This window comes from Schistocerca serialis, chromosome 4 (genome assembly GCF_023864345.2).
Source record: "Schistocerca serialis cubense isolate TAMUIC-IGC-003099 chromosome 4, iqSchSeri2.2, whole genome shotgun sequence".
NCBI classification, from domain to species: Eukaryota; Metazoa; Arthropoda; class Insecta; order Orthoptera; family Acrididae; genus Schistocerca; species Schistocerca serialis.
The window spans coordinates 837,241,205-837,262,191 of NC_064641.1; the positions used below are offsets into that span (position 1 = coordinate 837,241,205).

Genomic DNA, 20,987 nt, shown 5'->3' on the forward strand with positions numbered 1-20,987 from the left:
AATCAACATGAAAATACAAGGAGTTCAAAAATAAAAATAAATAAAAGGACAGTAATGTGGGATACAGGTCAGTGGGCTGATATGTATGAAGAAGAGGGACAGCAGATGTGACTGGATTAGGTGAGGTCAGTATGTGTGTGCTGGAATAAGAGAGAAGAAAGAGTGGGGCTTGGGGAGGGTGTGGTAGGACGAGATATAAGTTCTTGTGGCACAAGCAGGTACAGAAAATAACACACAAAATACGCAAGAGTGAGGCAAATAGAGTGATCAATTTGATGGTCTAGGATTATCAGCAAGAGAAATGTGGAACACTAGATGCTGCACCAATAATCAATGTGGTCACGTAGCTGCATGTAGGGTGCAGATGAGTTGGTTGATACAGTGTGGCTTGTAAGTCAGTGTGTATGGTGCAGTGTGGAAGGCAACAGGTAAAAAGCAGAAAAGAAGGGGAAGATCAGGATGAACACTGAGTAAACCAATGTGTTGGAAATTAATAACAAAAGAAAACAGCACAACATGGAAGAAAAGCCTTTAGACAAAATCAAACAATGGAGAGTCCAAGATGGTATGGTATGACGACAGTATTACAAAAAGGATTGATTGCTACTCACCATATAGAGGAGATTTAATCACAATAAAAAGGCTGCTAAACAAGAGATGTTTCAGTCAGTACCTCCCAGGACTGGAGCAACTGAATGATATTCTCCGCAAGGGTTTCAACTACCCCCTGTTGTGCCCTGAAATGAGAAGTATCTTACTGTCCTCCCCACCTCTGCCACACTGGTATTCAAGCACCCACCAAATGTACACAATATCCTTGTCCACCCCTGATCCCAACCTGTCACTTCATGGCTCATATCCTTGTAATAGACCCAGCTGCAAGACCTGTCCCATACATCCTCCTCCTCCTCATCCTCCTCCTCCACCACCACCACCACCACCACCACCACCACCTAGTTTAGTTCAGTCACAAGCATCACCTATCACACCAAAAGCAGGACTACCTGTGAAAGCAGTCATGTGATCTAAAAGTGAAGCAGCAACCCCTGTGCTGCATTCCACATGGGCATGACAACCAACAAGCTGTCTGTCAGCATGAATGGTCACTGCCAATCAGTGGCCAAGTGATAGCTGGACCATCCAGTTGCCAAGCACCCGGCCTGTCACAATGTTCTTCACTTCAGTGACTGCCTCACAGCCTGCACCATCTGGATCCTTCTCTCCCGACACCAGCTTCTCTGAACTGTGCAGGTGGGAACACTCTGTGAAATATTCCTAAATTCCCTTAACCCCTTGGCCTCCTTCACCCACCTATCCCCTTCCTTGCTCCCACTCTAGCACTACACGGTCTTCTATTCCACCAACACACCCACAGCCTTTTACTTCTTTTCTGCTCCCTCCCTTCCTGCCGAACCTCGTGACTGCTCCTAGTTGCCCAACCCTGTCCCCACCCTTTCCCTGTATGCTCCAACAAGCAGCACTTCATGTACTCCACCTGTACCCTGCTATCCTTCCCCCACTTTGCACCAGCCTCGTACTTACCCCCATCTGCAGATTGCTTCTTCCATCATACACCATTGCTCATGATCCAGCATTGGTGGCCAGAGACGTGTGTGTGTGTGTGTGTGTGTGTGTGTGTGTGTGTGTGTGTGTGTGTGGGTGGGTTCTACTTTAGAAGAAGGTCTTTTATCCCAAAGTCACTTGTTTAACAGTCTTTTTGTTGTGCCTGTCTGCGACTTAGCATTTCTACTAGATGGCTAATTGCAGTCTATCTTTTCCATAGTGCCGTCATTATTCCGCCCTGGATGTAATATTTACCAGGATACCTCAATGATTTCAGGTTGCCAGAATTCTGTTGATCATTTAGCTCCACAAGTGGACATGTACATGGTTAGAAGGTTAAACTGCAGATTTGAGCAACAAAATTAGAAAAAAAAAAAAACTTTCTCCAGAACACTCTGGCACATGGTGGGCATCTTTTGCATCAACACTCCATACTTCAGTTCTAGGATTGGTTTACCCTGTTGCAGAATATTGCTCCCCAGCTTGCATGAATACTACGCATACAAGACATATTGACAGAAAGCTCATCCATAGCATCAGACCTACACTTCCTTCCTGGCTACCCATACTTAGCCACATACCACCTACATCTCTGCAGTAGGAAAGTGCAGTTGTATGGAGAAAAAAAAAACTGCAGATAAGTCCTCACCTCCCTGTTCATGTGGACATTCCAACCATCAGTAAAGGAAAACTTTGCTGTTGTTACCCACCCCTGGAAATCGCAGGGATGTTGGTTGGCAATGGCATTAATACTAATACTGCTGGAGACACACATGACAGATTGATCATAAGATTTAACAACATCCCCCCCCAGGGTGCCCACAGTCCCTTTTGTGGGTACATGTGTTGTGCGCACGGGACCCCGAGCTATTGCAGTCTCCTTCCTTTCTCCAGACTGCATTACCGTCCTGTTCCTCTCATTCCCTGTCCTTGCTCCTTTCTCCCTGCCCCCTCCTTTCCCTCTTGGTGGATTTCTTTATATCGACCTGGCTATCCTCCCGGCTTTGTTTTGGTATGTGCTATTGTTTAGTTTGCTGTGTCCATCTCCTTTTCGACGTTTTTGGTCCCCTTGGATTTGACCTCCATTTCCAATGTTTTCTGTTCAGTGTGAGCCATTTGGGGATGAACTCCCAACCTAGTTTCCATGGTGCAGGCTTCTCTCCCCCTCTCCTCCCTTTTCTCCTTGCACCCTGGTTTGGTGGTACTAGGGCGGATGCCTTGCATGTGAAGCAACAAAAACTTCAACATCCTGGCCGTTCTGTGGCCATCTCTAAGAGAGAGAGAAGAGATGACACTCCTCCTTCTGATCCTTCAGCCTTCCCCTCCCTGGGCACCCCCTGGGAAGAGGATCAAGCTCGTAGGCTTGAGTTGAAACCTTTCCCTCGGTGCCTGGTTTGTACCGGGACAGATGGCGAAAGTTTTGCCACGTCCAAGCCTTTGTTTTCCATGGAGACAATTGAAGATAAGTATGGCGAAGTGGAATCCATGAGTAAAATGTGGTCCGACCCCCAGAGGGTCCACAACTCTTTTGTGGATACATGCGTGGCAAGCACGGGGATAGTGCAGTTCTCCTTCCTTTCTGGGCTGCCCTACCCCCCTTCCCCATCCCTCCTCCTCCCCAATCCTCCCCCCCCCCTTACCTCCCCTTCACACTCCCTCTTCTTGGGATTAATGTATCGAGCCTTTGTCCAGTGACGGACGTCTGAAAACTCCAGGATCCTGTTTCCTTTGTTTTTCTCAATCCTCACGCTTTTTTCCTCGAATGGTCTTTCCTTACATTCACTCTTCTCCTTGCTTTCATGCCCTTACTTCTATCTCTTCCTCATTCTCCATGCCCTATTGTCCTTGTCTTCTTTTCCGTGTCTTATTCTCCGCTTCGGCATTTGAGATTCTTTCTTCTATCCCTTTATCCCTCTCTCTCTTTCCTGTCTTCTTTCCTCCCTGTGCGTGTCTGAGGGCCGACCCACACGTTCGCATGCGTAGCCAGTGACAGGGTAACGCGTAATTCCCCGCCCTGGGTAGACAAGTAAGGCATGCACGTACCCCCTGGTAAATGCCAGGCCCAGGGAGGGGTGACTGCCTGAGCTGTTACCTTCCGAACGTGCCGATTGGTCCCTCTGTCAGTTTCTCGGGAGGTGTGACCTGAGGTGTGGACAATCACCTGAGGCAGGAGTGCCCTCTGAGGGGGGGCCCCCCACAAGGAAGGAGCGCACCATCGGAGACGCTGGCAATCATGGGGGATTCATCCGCAATGGATTTCTCTTCTTCTTCTTCCTCCTTGTCTTCTGCCCAAAAACGAAACCTAGATGCAACTCCTGTTCCAAAAATTCTACCACCAGCACCGAAGTTTCTTGTTGTCACAAGATCTGACGGTCATGATTTGTCAATAGTCAACCCTTTTGTCATTCAGAAGGGTGTCGATGCGATTGCAGGACCAGTGAAATCTTGTACTCGGTTGCACAACGATACCTTGCAGTTGGAGACAGAGTGCCTTCCAGGCCCAAAAATTACTTCGAGCCACTCTCTTACACACATTTCCTGTACAGGCGGAGGCCCACCGCACCTTGAATTCGTCGCGTCGCGTGGCGTGGTGTATACCAGGTCACTCGACGGACTAACTGATGAGGAGATTCTGCCTTTCCTCTCTGATCAGGGAGTGACAGCCGTCCATTGGGTCGTAAAAAGTGTCAACAAGGACCTCATACCGACCCAAACCATATTACTGACATTAGACAATGTGCAACTGCCTTCACAAATTAAAGTGAATTATGAGATCATTTCTGTTCTGTTTTCGTAATGGCACTTCTTCAGTGGAATATTCACAGCATTCGGTCCAACTGAGAGGAACTAAAATTGCTTCTTCGAATGTCGTAGGTCTCCAAGAAATGAAGTTATGCCCATGCGATCATATTGACCTGGCACACTATACCTCCATACGTTTTGACCTACCCCCTGTGGCAGGTATTCCGGCTCATGGAGGGGTCATGTTGCTGGTTCGGGATGATGTCTACTACGATCCAATCACATTGCACACAGATCTGCAGGCAGTTGCCATCCGAATTACTCTCCCCACTTTCACATTTTCTATTTGTACTGTTTACACTCCATCGTCCGCATTTACTGGGGCAGACATGATACAACTGATTGCTCAGCTTCCTACACCTTGTTTGTTGATTGGAGACTTTAATGCCCACCATCCCCTTTGGGACTCTCCAGCATCCTGCCCAAGAGGCTCCCTCTTGGCAGACCTTTTCAACCACCTCAATCTAGTCTGCTTAAATACTGGTGCGCCAACCTTCCTTTCGGACGCAACGCATACCTATTCCCACTTGGACCTCTCAATATCCACTATCCAACTTGCACGTCTGTTCGAGTGGTATGCTCTGTCTGACACATACTCGAGCGACCATTTCCCCTGCGTCATCCATCTCCTGCATCACACCCCTTCTCCGCGTTCCACTAGCTGGAACATCTCCAAAGCCGACTGGGGGCTTTTCACCTCCCTGGCGACCTTCGATGATCAAAACTTCTCCAGCTGCGATAGTCAAGTCGCATACCTCACGGACGTGTATTCTCACTGCTGCTGAATATTCTATCCCTCGTACTTCCTTTTCTCCACGTTGAGTCCCAGTCCCCTGGTGGACTAGAGCATGTAGTGACACTGTTTGTGCTCAGCGACATGCTTTACGCACCTTCCAACGCCACCCTAAGATGGAGAACTGTATCAGTTACAAACGACTCTGAGCACAATGTCTTAGTGTTATCAGAGAAAACAAAAAGGCTTGCTGGGTGGCTTTCACCAGCTCATTCAACAGTTTTACTCCTTCTTCGGTTGTCTGGGGTGGCCTGTGCCAGCTATCTGGCACCAAATTCCACTCCCCGATTTCTGGCCTGACTGTAGCGAATGAAGTCCTTGTGGATCCTGAGGAAGTCTCAAATGCCTTCGGCCGCTTTTTCACGGATGTTTTGAGCTCTGCCCGTTACCACCCTGCCTTCCTCCCCTGAAAACAAGCAGAGGAGACATGGCCACCTTCTTTCCAATCTTTGAATCGTGAAAGTTACAATGCTACCTTCACCGTGTGGGAACTCGAAAGTGCACTCGCCCGGTCCCGATCCTCTGCTCCAGGGCCCGGTGGTATCCATATTCAGATGCTGAAGGACCTTTCTCCTGCAGGTAAAGGCTTTCTTCTTCACGCCTATAATTGCATCTGGACTGAAGGTCATGTTCCCACATGCTGGCGTGAAGCAATTGTTCTTCCCATACTCAAACCAGGAAAGGACAAACACCTTCCTTCCAGTTATCGCCCCATCTCCCTTACCAGCTCCGTCTGCAAGGTGATGGAGGGCGTGGTAAATTCTCAATTGGTTTGGCTCCTCGAGTCTCAATGCCTCCTTACCAATGTCCATTGTGGCTTTCGTAGGCGCCGCTCTGCTGTTGACCACCTAGTTAGCTTGTCGACCTTCATTATGAACAACTTTTTGTGTAAGCGCCAGACAGTGGCTGTGTTCTTCGATTTGGAGAAGACTTAAGACACCTGTTGGAAGGCGGGCATTCTCCACACTATGCACACTTGGGGCCTTCGTGGTCGCTCCCTCTTTTTATTAATGCAATTTTTAATGGACCGAATGTTCAGGGTATGTGTGGGTTCTGTTTTGTCAGATGCCTTTCGCCAGGAGAATGGGGTGCCCCAGGGCTCCGTTTTGAGCGTGGCCCTTTTTGCCATAGCTATTAATCCAATAATGGATTGCCTTCCAGCTGACATTTCAGGCTCCCTTTTCGTGGACGACTTTATGATCTACTGCAGCGCTCAGAGAACATGTCTCCTGGAGCGCTGTCTTCAGCGTTGTCTAGACTGTCTATATTCCTGGAGTGTCGCTAACGGTTTCCATTTTTTGGTGAGAAAACGGTCTGTATGAGCTTCTGACATTACAGACAGTTTCTTCCACCATCCTTACATCTCGGTCCTGTTGCTCTCCCATTCATGGAGACAACATAATTTTTAGATCTTACATTTGACAGTAAACTTTGCTGATCTCAACATGTCTCTTACTTGGCCGCTCATTGTACCCATTCCCTAAATGTCCTCCGTGTTCTCAGCGGTACGTCATGGGGAGCAGATCGAATGGTCCTGCTTCGCTTATATCGGTCCATTGTCTGATCAAAGCTGGATTATGGAAACTTTGTCTACTCTTCTGCCCGGCCGTCCACCTTATGCCATCTAAACACTCTCCACCATCAGGGGTTACGTCTGGCGACTGGAGCATTCTACACCAGCCCTGTTGAGAGTCTATATGCCGAAGATGCCGAATTACCGCTAAACTACTGGCGCGATATGTTGCTTTGTCGGTACGCCTGCCAACTGATGTCAATGCCCGACCACTCATCATATTTCTCCTTCTTTGACAACTCTCTCGACCACCAATATGGACTGCATGTCTCTGCCCTGTTACCTCCTGGAGTTCGTTTTAGTCGCCTGCTTCAGCAACTTTATTTTACACTCCCTACAACTTTTTGAGTGGGTGAGAGCCCTATGCCACCTTGGCTCCAGGTTCAGGTTTGCGTTCACCTTGAACTCAGCTTACTCCCAAAGGAGAGGACCGTAGATTTGATATACCACTCGAGGGTTTGTTGAACTTCGTTCGAGGTTCGCTAATAACGTCTTTATTTACACAGATGGCTCCAAGACTACTGCTGGCGTTGGATGTGCCTTTGTCATTGGAGATGATACCTTTCAATACCAGATCCTTGACCAGTGTTCAAGCTTTACAGCTGAGCTTTTTGCACTCTATCAGGCTGTTCAGTATATCCGCCACCATCGTCATTCTCCCTATGCCATCTGCTATGATTCTTTGAGCGCCATTCAGAGTCTCCATGACTCATATTCGGACCATCCTCTCGTGCAACGAATTAGATGGTCACTTCAGTCGCTAGCTGATACCGCCGCTCGTGTCCTTTTTTTGTGGATTCCTGGCCACGTTGGTGTGCCTGGGAACGAAGCTGCTGACACTGCGGCCAAGGCTGCTGTCGTCCTGCCTCGGACAGCTTCCTTTTGTGTCCCATCAACTGATGTTAGTGGGATTCTTTGTCAGCGCGTTTCATCATTGTGGCATGAGGCTTGGTCCTCTCTCCATGAAAATAAGCGTAGGGCCATCAAACCTATCCAGACGGATTGGACGACCTCCTCACGCCCTTCTCGCCGAGAGGAGGTCATTTTGGCCAGGTTGCGGATTGGGCATTGCCGATTTAGCGACTACTACCTGTTGTCCAGTGACCCCGCCCCGCAGTGTCCCTGTGGTCATCCATTGACGGTGCGCCATGTTTTATTGTCCTGTCCCCATTTTCTTCACTCTTGTGTTGTCCTGTGTCTGCCGTCAACCTTACAGGAACATTTAGCTGATGATGCTCGAGCAGCTGCTTGTGTCCTTAGTTTTACTACATTGATGGACTTGTCCAAAAAGATCTAACTCTTTTATTTTGTTTATTTGCATCTTTTTAAGTACCTTCTGGTGTTGCCCATTGCGTTTTTCTATGCTGTTAGTGCACTAACATTTGTGACTGGGCGCTAATGACTTTAGTAGTTGAGCGCCCTAAAAAAAAAAGTTGTCCTGTTCTTTGCTCATAAAGACATCTTCTGCTGCCCAGTCTGAAGCCCTGTGTGCTTGTGACCATCTCGGTGACATCCCGGTCTCCGTCACACCCCACCAATCTTTTAACTCTGTACAAGGCGTCATTTTCTACCGGGATCTTCTTCTCCAAACTGATGAGGAGCTCCGTGGAAACCTTGAGCGGCAAGGAGTCTAATTTATCCGCCATGTGCAGCGAGGTCCTAAAAACAGTCGCACCAATTCGGGCACCTTTATCCTCTCCTTCAAGGGGGATACCCTGGCAGAGAAGGTAAAGGTAAAGGTGATGGCGTATTGGTGTGATGTAAGCCCTTACATTCCACCACCGATGAGATGCTTTAAATGCTTATGGTTTGGACACGTCTTCCCACTGCACCAATGATCCCATCTGTGGTGACTGTGGGCACCCCTCCATGAGGGTAGTGCCTGTGCTCCCCCGGCCAGTGTGTGTAAATTGTAATGCGCAGAATCCTCCACACTCGCCAGCATGCCTGGTGTATGTGAAAGAATGACAGATTCAAGAGTACAAGACCTCAGATCAACTTACCTACACACCGAGGCTTTTCGAAAGTATGACCGGCTCCATCCTGTGCCTATAACTTCTACTTTTGCTTCAGTTACGTCCATTCCCCCTCCTACCCCCTCCTCTTTCCAGCCTCGCCCCATTCGCCCCACACCTTCCACCTCACTCCCTCTCTCACACTCCCCCTCCCCATCAGTACCCATACCCACCCCTTTGGGTGCTGCTCCCCCTCCCCTGAAATGCTCCCTTCTTCGGCAGCCACCAGTACTGGAGCTCCCTCCTTGGACTCCTCTTCCCAGCACCCCTCTGAAAGGCAATCTGCAGCTCCACATCGGCCGCGCAATCCACAGCTGGTGGGCGCCAAGATTGCCAGGTGTAATTCTATCCCGACCTTGCTGCAGTCTGCCCTTCTTTTGCTTCACAAGAGCAGAAGCAGAAACACAAGAACAAGATCAAGGCCCCTCTGGTACCCCCTGAAGTGCCGCCTTACCCTCCTCCAGCTAATGAACCAACAGAGTCTGACCCCCACCTATGTGGACATTACCCATCCTTATCAGTGATGGATGGCAACTTGGCGTCGTGACCGGCTCCGGTCTGTTCACTTCCCATTTGGATTCTGGCTTGAGAGTCGTCCAGTCAAATTGTAATGGCTGTTTGCATGACCTCCTACTCTGCTGCTTGCATTGTTCTCCAGGAGATTCATTTTGTCAATTCTTGCTCGCACACCCTTCATGAGTTCCACGCTTTCTGTCGAAACCGAATTGACCCATTGTGGGCTTCTGGTGGCGTTTGCACCTTGGTCAGCAAGGACCTTTAGGAAATGGGTTCCCCTCCATACCACTCTGGAAGCTGTCAGGGTCTATCTGGCCATTCCAATCACAATCAGTAATATCTACCTGCTGCCTGACAGACTGCCCACATCCTTTGCCCTAACCACCCTTCTTCAACAACTCCCTTCTCCCTTCCTGCTTCTAGGGGACTTTTAATGCCCACAACCCTCTTTGGGATAGTCACACGACTGCTCCCCCGGGCAGGACAGTTGAAGCTGTTCTGGCAGGCTTGACCTCTGCCTTCTAAACACTGGCGCTCCCACGCATTTTAGTATGGCACACGGCACTTTCTCTGCCATTGACCTCTCCACCTGCAGTCCAGGTCTTCTTCCTTCCATTCTGTGGGATGTCCACAATGACTTGCATGGCAGCGATCATTACCCAATTGTTTTGACGTTCCTTCAGTATATCTCCCTCTGTCACCCTCCCAGGTGGGCCTTCTCTAAAGCTGATTGGGGTGCCTTCTCCTCTGCTACCATCACAGAGTAGTATTGATGAGCCTACACAGACTTTGACTGGCGCCATTCTTTCCACAGCTGTTTCACCCATCCTTTCTTCCTCGGGTTCCCCCCATCGGAAGATGGTCCATTGGTGGACTCCGGAAATTGCTGCGGCCATAAAAGACCACCGCTGTGCTCTTCAATGCTTCAAGCGGCACCCTTCTACTGCTCTCCTTCTGGTCTATAAACGATTCTGCACCCGGACCTGTTACCTAATCAGATTTCAGAAATGGATTTGCTGGGAAAGGTATGTGGCTACCATAGAACCGCACACCCCTTCTTCATATGTCTGGGCGAAACTCAGGCCATCGTCCTCCCACCAGCGTTGCGGGTATTTCTGTGCTTGGTGTTGTCCTTACTAATGTGGACTTTATTGATCAACACTTTGCCCAAGCCTCTGCATCGACTCAGTATCTGCCCACATTCCTCCTCCTGAAAGAGCGCTCAGAACGACTGCCTTTGTCTCTCGTTTCTCACTACTTGGAGCCTTATAATGCCTCATTTAGGGAGTGGAAATTCACCAGCGCCAGTGCCCTCATCCATTGTCCCAACACAGCTCCTGTACTGGATCAGATACATAACCAAGCGCTCCAACACTTAACAATGGCTGGCCACCATTGCATACTGACCCTTCTCAACCGCCTGTGGAGTGAGGGGGATATTTCCTACCCAGTGGCAGGAAATCATTGTTATTCCGGTGTTGAAGCCTGGGAAGTCACCTCTTCAGTTGGACAGCTACCGTCCAATTAGCCTTACCAACACCTTCTGCAAGCTCCTTGAACACCTGGTGAGTCGGCGGCTGTTTTGGATCTTTGAATCCCATGACCTTTTGTCATCGACTCAAGGTAGTTTTCGCTGTCTCTGTTCTATGGTGGATAACTTTGTCCATCTGGAGTCTGCTATCCAGTAGGCTTTTGCCCATGGGGAACTCCTCATTGCAGTCCTCTGTGACCTGCATAAAGTCTACAACACCACCTGGCACTACGACATCCTCACCACCCATCACGAATGGGGCCTTCGTGGCACTCTGCCTGTTTTTATCCGTAACTTTCTTTCTTGTCGCTCTTTCTGCATCAAAGTTGGTTCCTCCTAGAGCACTTCCCATTGGCAAGAAAACAAGGTTCCCCAGGGTTCCGTGCTGAGCTCCCTCTCTTTCACGTTGCCATTAACGGGTGGTGGCGGCTGCTGGGCCAACAGTGACCCCCTCTTTGTATGCTGACGATTTTTGTATCTATGTCATGTCCTACATCATGGGCAGTGCAGAATGCCATCTACAGAGGGCAATCTACCAGGCGCAATCTTGGATGCTCTCCCATGGCTTTCAGTTTTTGGTGGCCAAGTTGTGTCTCGTGTATTTCTGCTGTCATCGTACAGTCCATCCCTATCCGGACCTGTTCCTTGATTATGGCCAATTCCGCGAGGTGGTGAACACCCATTGCTTCTTGGGTCTGGTCTTTGATGCCTGGTTAACATATGGCTCCCTCATCTTCGCCAGCTGAAGAGGACGTGCTGGTTACATCTCAATGTTCTTAGATGTCTTTGCAATACCACCTGGGGTGCAGACTGCTCTATTCTCCTGCAATTGTACAAAGCGCTGGTCCAGTCTCATTTAGACTATTGGAGTCCTGTCTATGGTTCTGTGTCACCTTCAACATTGCAGATGCTAGACCCCATCCACCATTGTGGGGTTTAACTTGCAACTGGTGCCTTCCGGACTAGCTCCGTGATAGCCTTCTTGCAGAGGTGGGGATTCCACCGCTGCGAGTTTGGCGCCAACAACAGCTGATATCTTATGCGCTCCGCATTCACTGCATCCCAAAGCACCCTAATTATGGTCTCCTTTATCCAGACATGGAGATCAACCTCCCGCAGTGCTGACCACGATGTGGGCTTACCATGGCTGCCCGCATTCAGTCACTCTTTTCTGAGCTCCAGCACTTACCTTTACCACCTCTTTTCTCTGCTCACGGACATACCCCTCCATGGTGCGTCTCTCGGCCACAGCTGTCTTGATCTCTCCATCAATTCAAAGGATTCTGTCCCTCCGGAGGCCCTTCGCCACCAATTCTACTGTCTCCTCAGTTTATTCCAGGGTTAGGAAGTGATTTATACTGATGGCTCCATGGTTTCTGGTCACACTGGTTATGCTTACACCTATGCGAGACACACGGAACTTCGTTCCTTGCCAGATGGCTGTAGTGTTTCTACTGCAGGACTGGTAGCCATCTTGTGTGCACTGGACCATGTCCGCTTCTGCTCAGACTGTCCTTCACTATCTGTATTGACTCCTTGAGCAGTTTGCAAGCTACCAGCCAGTGCTTCCCTTGCCACCTGTTGATCATAGCTATCCAGGACTCCCTTTCTCTCCTTGATCAATGTGGATGCTCAGTGGTTTTCATTTGAACCCCAGGCCATGTTGGGATCCCTGGCAAAGAAATTGCCGATCGACTGGCTAAATTGGCTACTAACGAGCCATCTCTTGCTATTAACATTCTGGAAATAGACCTTCGCTTGACATTATGTTGTCGGGTTTTGGGACTTTGGAATGCAGAATGGTACACTCTTTCTTCACTGAACAAGCTCAGGGCAATAAAGGATTCCACAACTATGTGGTGGTCCTCCTTACGGGCCTCTCATAAAGCCTCTATCATCCTTTGCTGGCTCCGCATTGGCCATACTTGGCTGACTCACAGTTATCTCCTCCGTCGTGAGGACCCCCTCTCTGTCATTGTGGATCAATGTTGACTGTGATTCACCTCTTACTGGACTGTCCCGACTTATCCGCCCTGCGTCGGACTTTTAGCTTTCCTGACTGTCTACCCCTGGCGTTAGCTGACAATGCCTCAGCGGCTGATCTGGTTTTACGATTTCATCATGATGGGGTTTTTATCACTTTATTTAAGGGTGGGACCTTCAACCTTATCGGTGGGTGTAGGAAATGGCAGGCCGTCTTGCTGCCCCCTTCGCCCCCATTGGACTGGCTTCAACTGGGCTTGGTGGTTCACTGCCGCCCTCTGTCTTCCCACTCCTTTCGTTATGGAGTCTGTTTTATCTTGAGTGTCTATTTTGTCTACCTCTGCTTCTACCTTCATTGCCCTGTCATTAGTCACTTTCTTTCCCTCCTCTCTTCTTCCACCTTCTTCCTTCTTTCTCTGTCAATAATTTGTAATTTTATGGCCATTGTAGTTCCCTCTTATAGTGTGAGGTTTTAATTGGTTTTAGTTATTCCAAGGTCGGAGGGACTGATGACTGCATAGTCTGGTCCTTTCTCCAATCCTACCAACCAATCAATTTAACAACATGAGATGATATGCATATTGACAAAGTAACCTGGCTTTGAATTGCCACAGAACTTGTGGTTAGTTCTTAACTGAATAATATTCAACACTGCAAGATGTCCCAATTCTGTTCACAGGTGGAAGAAAATAATTTATCCAAGGTGTGACTGTGGCAAAGCAGACTGTTCACCATATAATTAAAGGGTGCTCTCTGAAAGCTTCCCTAGTGAAGAGTTGCTGGTGATGACAGAGGGGTCAATAGACTACATTTGTGGCCTAGATATTAGTTTGTAATTTAAGATAATTGTAAATATTAATTTTTAGTGATTTAGCCATACACTAAATAAAGATAGTATGATCAGTGAACAAGTAAAGAGCTTTGATCCAAATGGCCAGATCATAGAGGTATCTTAATCAGGTGTACTTGATGAGCTGACCTGGTGGAGGCAAGCAGATTACTCATCTCCATTCCCCCGTGTCCGGCATTCCATAGGCACCAGCAGCTAGTCAGTGTTCAATGAGTTTGCTGAGTACTTCATTCTTCTCCATAAATGTGCTTAGGACAGGTTCCCAGACCTTACTGAGAATGTAGCCACAGACATTGCTTACCAGTGGTCCTTGGTTCTTGTTTCAATGGCTTCTTTCATGACACAGTCACAATATTTGGATGTTTTGAGTGTTTGGCAAATATCCTGGTGGGTCATATTCTATAATACGCATTTGAGACAAACAGTACTTGGAACTGTCAACTTGTTCGGCAGTAGTAAATGAGTGTGTCGCTGGCGTTCACAACAGTAATCTTTGACTGTGTGCACAATTTCAACTATATATTTCATTCCACATTGGTTGGGGATTTGGTATACCTTGGTCTTAGTGAGAGATCATCCTTGATGCTATATAGTGGTGTCCTAGTTTCAATCAGAAGGTAGACAACTGTCTTGACCTGATGTCTGAGAATCCATCCTAACTTCCCTGATAAAACAACAATGTAAGGACAAAGGCCGTGGCCATTTCTTTTTAATATTCTTCTTCTGTCTCCATAGGTCTGAAACACTGTTTTCAGACCTTGTATTTCTCGTAAGAAACTTCCTGTGTGTGAGGTAATGAGCCATATGTATGAGCATTAATACCACTGTGGCTCAATGTACCATCTATTGTTCATTGACCAGTACATCCAGAAAGGGGATTGCTCCATCAGCCTATATCTCTATCATACATCTGATGAAGCTGATTGTTCAGTCTACACAGCAGGACCAGGAGCACTAGCAGAAGCAATATGAGTACCAGTAGCAACATGATTTCCTATTGATGTCATTACTGAATTTTATTTTGGCTATTTGGAGCTTGATGGAACAAACTGAAATGGCTTACACCTCTTCTCCAGTGTGATTCAAACCAGTTTTGAATGCAAAAGCCTCTTCAAGAAACAAGCATTTTGTCACAGAGCTATCCAGGTGCTGTTGTCTCTGTTTCTCTCTTCCTGCTGTAATAGTGTACAAGGCTGATTCCTTATGATTTGGAAGATAATATCAATTGTAACATATACATGCAAAGAGCTTTGTGATGTTAGTAAATTAGGTTTAGGAACATGTTGTCAGGTTTTATGCTGGAACTGTTCATAAATTTCATCAAAAATGAAAACAGTATAGCAAGTAAATTTAATAGGATGATTAATCACCTCTCCCAGAAGTAAGTAGATTATCACAGAGTAGCCAAAAATTCTGCAGTTTTGCAAAGTCACAAATACACTAACGGTGGGAAAGTTGTCTTGGACCACGGTGGGAAAATTGTCTTGGGCCTCACCAAACACTTCGTGCTGCTACTGTAGCTTATTATGGTATACCATCAGTGATGTTTTGCTATCATACCACGATTAGATGGAAGGCTTCAAGTCACCAAAGGAATACATCATTCCACATTTTAGTTTTAATTTCTTGTATGAGTTTTATCTGAAGATGGCAGCAAGCCTGAAAATCATAGCAGGCGATTGGTTGTTAAAGTGAATATTTTGGTACAATCACAGATAGAAACAATTTACAATAGTTGCCAAGGTAATAGAGGAATGGAAGTATATTTTTCATAAAGTAGAGAGATATTATCCAATTGTAGTATGACATTTGAATGGCTGTGTTGCAAGGACACTAGCTATTTTATTTTTACAACATACAATTCATTGTTAGTTTTTCTCCATATCTAAATAGTCATTACATGAACATGAAAGTACATAAAAAATATCAGTTCTCATAATGGTGTGGTGCTTCTAGCTGTTTAACCAAGTTTATGTACAATATTTAGATTACCAGTCCAACACAACTCATTTGAACATTTGAAAGAACACCAGCGATCAGTCATGCTGAAAAGACCTGAGAGACTAAGAATTCATATATGTTAGTGTCTTGTTTCTTGCTGAAATGAAAAAGCAGCACAAAATTGTAATCTGTGTGTTTCAGGGAACTTAGAGAAGGTGTTCCTGTCGCAGACCAGGATGGTAAACGAATTGGTAATTCAAAGGTTGCAGCACAGTATGGCATTGCTGCTGTAACCTTTAGTAGAATTGCAATGGCCACACCAGGAATGGGTGAGTTCAGTACTGCAAGATTACAAATCTTGACCCATTCAGTATTTCAAAACATTCATTTTTTGGAAGAAAAAGCAAACATAAAATAAGAAAGAATAAGAGAAAAACTATAGATAGTGGAGAAAGGGATATGCCATTCCAGAATCTGAAGAGAGAAAATTATCTAGGTGGGAGGTAGAAGTAACCATGGAGTTAAGAGTTGATATGGAAATTCCAGTTTTTGCTTCTTGAGCTTTTTCGTTGATTGTGTAATTTAATTTGCATTTGCTCATTAATGGGATTTAGAACTATGTGAAAGCTTCACTTTTGTCCACTGTAATGATGTAAAATTGTTGTGTGAGAAAGTAGTACAAAATATTAAAAGAAGAAAATTTTAGTGGAGGTGATTTTCTGTTCAGGTGAGACCACTAATGAAACTTACGGATAGAACTTCTGTTATTAAACTTTTTAATAGGTTTTTTTGCTGCATTCTGATTTGTTAACAGTTTACAACTAATGGAGAAATTCACCACTAATTTCAAAAACTAAATTGGGATTTTACAGTACATACAAAAAAATTATTATACTCTGAAATACCACTCTGAGATCTGACACTGTAAAGTAAATTTATATGCCATCACTACACCATTTTGACAATAGAGCGCTATGGATATTCAACACTGGAAGTGAGAAGTCGCCTAAGTTTTTTATTTATTTATTTTTCCATATCCATACTTGAGAGTAGTGTATTACAGTGTAAATTTTACGTGGTATCAATAACTGCATAATCATCCATATTAAACTGTAGGTTCTCCTATAACTGACTGGGTAAGTCAGTTTAAAGGTCAGACAAATGGGAGGGCAATATTATCTTCAATACAGCCAAGCATAATAAAGCACTACGGTTTTAAAGTCAACATTAGGTTGAGGGGGTAGGCTTAGTTAAACATACATGGTGGGGACTGAACCTGGTTTTTAAAATTATTTTGGCAGTGTGCATAAACAGTGACTCAAGTGTACTGTCTGACTATTAAGTAACTGATTTGGAAGGCTCTTCTGATGTCATTTGATTTCTCGTATTTCAACACCAGTGTTTTTCTTCCCTCTGCATGGAGGATATTGCGAAAAGACAAGCAACATCTGTGTGCAAGATAACATGCAAATTACTTTATTTGTACTATGTAGGATAACCTGCATAAGCATTTTACACTAAATTGAAGAAAAATTGTAGATGCTAAAAGTTACAGGAAGCTGCTACCACCTTTTTGTAGTATTGTTTAGAAACTAGACAAAAATGCGCCACTTATGCAAAATTATAGAAGGGTGAGTACTTGTGGGACCTGAAACACTAGCTGTCAGATATCAGAAGGGTCACTATGAACAATTATTCAGAGACCAAACTGAATTACTTTAGTCACTGTTTTGTGATATTTCCAGAATGATTAAACGAATACCTGGTTGAATTCCCACATCTTTGTTTACCCAGTTATTTGTCTAAATAAGTTTCATTAATCCACTGTTCTCAAGTTCTGCCATAAGAGGAACGATGTTGGAGAGACCTTAGACTTCACAATCACTGTAGTAATAGTACTTTATTGTCAGTGTAGTAATGTGACAGATGGTATATTTCAACATTATAGTGGAAATAATGAGTCACAGATGGGCCCAATAGAAAGACTGTCAAACAAGTTTTTAGCCAAAAAGGTCTTCATCAGATTTGTTGTTGTCGTTACTGTTGTTGTCGTCGTCATTTTTGTTGTTGTTGTTGTTGTTGTTGTTGTCATCGTCATCGTTTTTGTTTTGTCGTCGTCGTCGTCATTTTTGTTGTTGCCGTCGTTTTCTTCTTCTTCAGTTCAGACAGGTTTGATGCAGCTCTCCATGCTAGTCAATCCTGTGCAAGCCTCATCATCTCTGAGTACGCCATTCCGTCTCCTAAATCCGAAATACCCTGCGGCATAAGACAGAATGCAGGTCGATTTCGGAGATACCCATCTCCAGAGGCAGTTACCGTGTAGCCTGTTTCGCCAGCCTGTTGGCAAGTTTGTTGCCTGGGATTCCGACGTGTCCTGGGGTCCACACAAAAACCACTGAACGACGGGACTGTTCCAGGGCATAGATAGACTGCAGCCTACATCCTTTTGAATCTGCTTAGTGTATTCACCTAATGGGCATCCCTCTAAGATTGTTATCCCCCAGCTTCCCTCCAGCGCTAAACTGGTGATCCCTTGATGCCACAGAATGTGTCCTACCAACTGATTCCTTCTTCTAGTCTGATTGTGCCACAAATTTCTCTTCTCCCCAATTCTTTTCAGTACCTCACCATGAATTACATGAGCTACCGGTCTAACCTTCAGCATTCTTCTGTAGCACCACATTTCAAAAGCTTCTATGCTCTTCTTGTCCAAACTGTTAACCGTGCATGTTTTACTTCCATACATAGCTCCACTCCATACAAATACTTCCAGAAAGGATTTTCTGACACTTAAATCTCTACTCAATGTTAACAAATTTATTTTCTTCAGCCCCCCTGCAGGTCCAGGGGTTAGAATGGGCACGAGGTATTCCTGCCTGTCGTAAGAGGTGACTAAAAGGAGTCTCTCACGTTTTGGCCTTTATGTGATGGTCCCCTGTAGGGTTTGACTTCCATTTTTCAAAATTTTCCCGAAGCGCAAGACAACCGGGGAAGGCCGCCTTACATGGTGCATAGTGTCATAATGCGCCGAGACCTCTTGCATCCTTCGTCGACATGGACTGCACTTCCACTCATTCTCTAGCTGTTGGGTGAGGTCACCCTCCTGAGTGCATGTTCCTCCATCCTCTTTGCACAGTATCGCATTCTGCGCTGTCGACAATAATGGACTTCTTAGCTCGTTTGTGCTTGATATCCAGAATGGTAACCAGTCTGTTGTGGTGAGGCCGCTATGTACCTTGGTGGACGTAGCCCCCTGAACACACAGGGATCGCTCTGCTGATGTCTGTGCAACTAACTCCCCACGTATGCCATGGAGTAGATGCCCATCACCCTGAGGCATTGGGGCTCCCAGCAATGACTATCTTGCTAGGTGGCCTTTGCTGCGGCTGGATGGTGCTCGTGGGGAGGGCCCCTGGTCGGAGTAGGTGGCATCAAGGCGGATGATACGCCATAAAGGGCTGTAAGTGATAGTCTAACTCCAAGGCTAAGAAATATGACCCCAAATCGCTCCCGCTCCCTCCCCCCCCTCCCCCCTTGGCCACATCATTGGAGGAATGTTAGGCTAAGGATGGCAGCGAAGCTTATTCACCCCAGTACCTTGTATGTACGAGGGTTGATGGGAAATCTTTCTTCTCAATGAAACAGTTTTTTGTATAGCATTTAGAGGACAAGTTTGTGGAGGTGGAATGCGGTCAGGGTCGATCTTGATCAAAACAGCATCCTCTGCCCTTCACGGGCACTACACGCCTGTGACAAGCTGGGGGATGTTCCTGTTTCCATCACACCCCACAAATATGGTCCAGGGTATCATATTTCTTTGGGACCTACTTCTGCAGTCTGCCGATGAGCTGTGCACCAATTTAGAGCAGTGAGGTTCATCCAGCTTGTCCACGGGGGTCTGAGGGATAATCAGGTTGCCATTGGTGCCTTCATCTTGGCCTTCGAGGGTGACACATTACCCGAGAAGGTCAAGGTCATGGTCTACCACTGTGGCTTAAAGCCATATATCCCTCCCCGAGTGCAGTGCTTTAAGTGCTGGAAGTTTTTCTGCTGTATTTCCAGCATCACCTGTCCGGGATTGTGGACGTCCTTCACATCCAAATACTCCCTGTGCCCCACCTCCCATCTGTGTCAACTGTGAAGAGCACCATTCGCCTTGCTCACCAGACTGCGGGATTCTCCAGAAAAAAAGAAAAATAATTGAAAACAAGACCCTGGACCAACTGACCTACACTGAGGCTAAGAGAAAATATGAGACACTACATCATGTGCATATGATGTCAGCCTATGCCGCCACTATAACAACGGTTCTACCATTTTCCGTTCTGCCGCATACAGTTGGCTCTTAGAGCTGTCAGACATCACCTGCCCCCTTGATGGTGGGGGGGGGGGGGGGGGGCACTTCCCTCCCTGTTGTTCCTGCACAACCTATTTCAGGAGAAACACCTCTCCCCCTCCCCCCAACCATTGGGGATGTCAGTCCCCACTTCTCACCTTGAGAAGTGTAAGTCTTCTTCGGCTCCTCTTGCGAGGAAGGGATCCCTTGGGTCACTCCCTTCCCAGGCTCCTACCAGTGGCAAAGCTGACTCCTGCTAGTGGCTGAAGCAACCACAGGTAGCTGGTCATAGGGCTTCACGTCCTCCTCAGTCCCTGAGACTGAATCAGTGAACCCTCTCAGCCGGAAAATCCTAAGGAACAGTGAGAGAAACCTAAAAAGAAAAAGACCCCAAGAACCAAGGCACTGCAGTGGCACATACACCACCACTACCTACAAGCTCTGTGTCCGAGGATGAAATGGAGATTCTGGTGTCTGCTGAGGACCCACATCTCGCGGCGGTTTTTTCCACCACCTGGCTGAACTACAGCAACTGTTAAGCTTTACACCTTCTTTCTGCAGTGCCCTCCAGGAAAAACCTGGTTCCTGGCAATCTGGACACCTGCCCTCTGCAGCTATAAGGAATATTACAGGAACCATAGTGACTATAATAGTGTGTCAGGTGGAGTTTGCGTCTATGTCCTGAACTCAGTATGTAGTGAACTTGTGCACCTTCAAACTCCTTTTGAAGCTGAGGCTATCATGATAAGGACGATGCAGGAAATAACTGTCTGCAATGTATATCGTCCTCCAGATAGTGCACTGCCCCTGAACGTATTGGCTACACTGATTGATCAATAGAACAAGTCCAGTGACCAGTGTCCTGGGGGAGGCTGGAGTCCCTCCATTGAAGGTCAGGTGTGCACAACTGCTCGCCAGTTACATTGCAAGCTTGTAGTTTTCCTGCACATCTGAATTACTGTCTGCTTTTCCCAACCACGGCGGTTCATCTCCCACATCAGTGGCCCAGTTCAGGGCTTATGATAATTTGTGTTCACGTCTGGTCCCTTCTGTCTGAACTGGAGTCCTTCCTGTTACCATTTCT

General features: G+C 46.6%; 1 protein-coding gene across 1 annotated transcript in view; it reads left to right on the forward strand.

The window, feature by feature from the left end:
- The window catches only part of LOC126473460 (sideroflexin-1), a 136,587-nt gene that overhangs the window by 98,359 nt on the left and 17,241 nt on the right, over positions 1-20,987 (forward strand). The window contains exon 7 of the mRNA XM_050100523.1: positions 15,769-15,896. Coding sequence (XP_049956480.1) covers positions 15,769-15,896 — 128 coding nt within the window. The remainder of the gene's footprint in view (positions 1-15,768; positions 15,897-20,987) is intronic.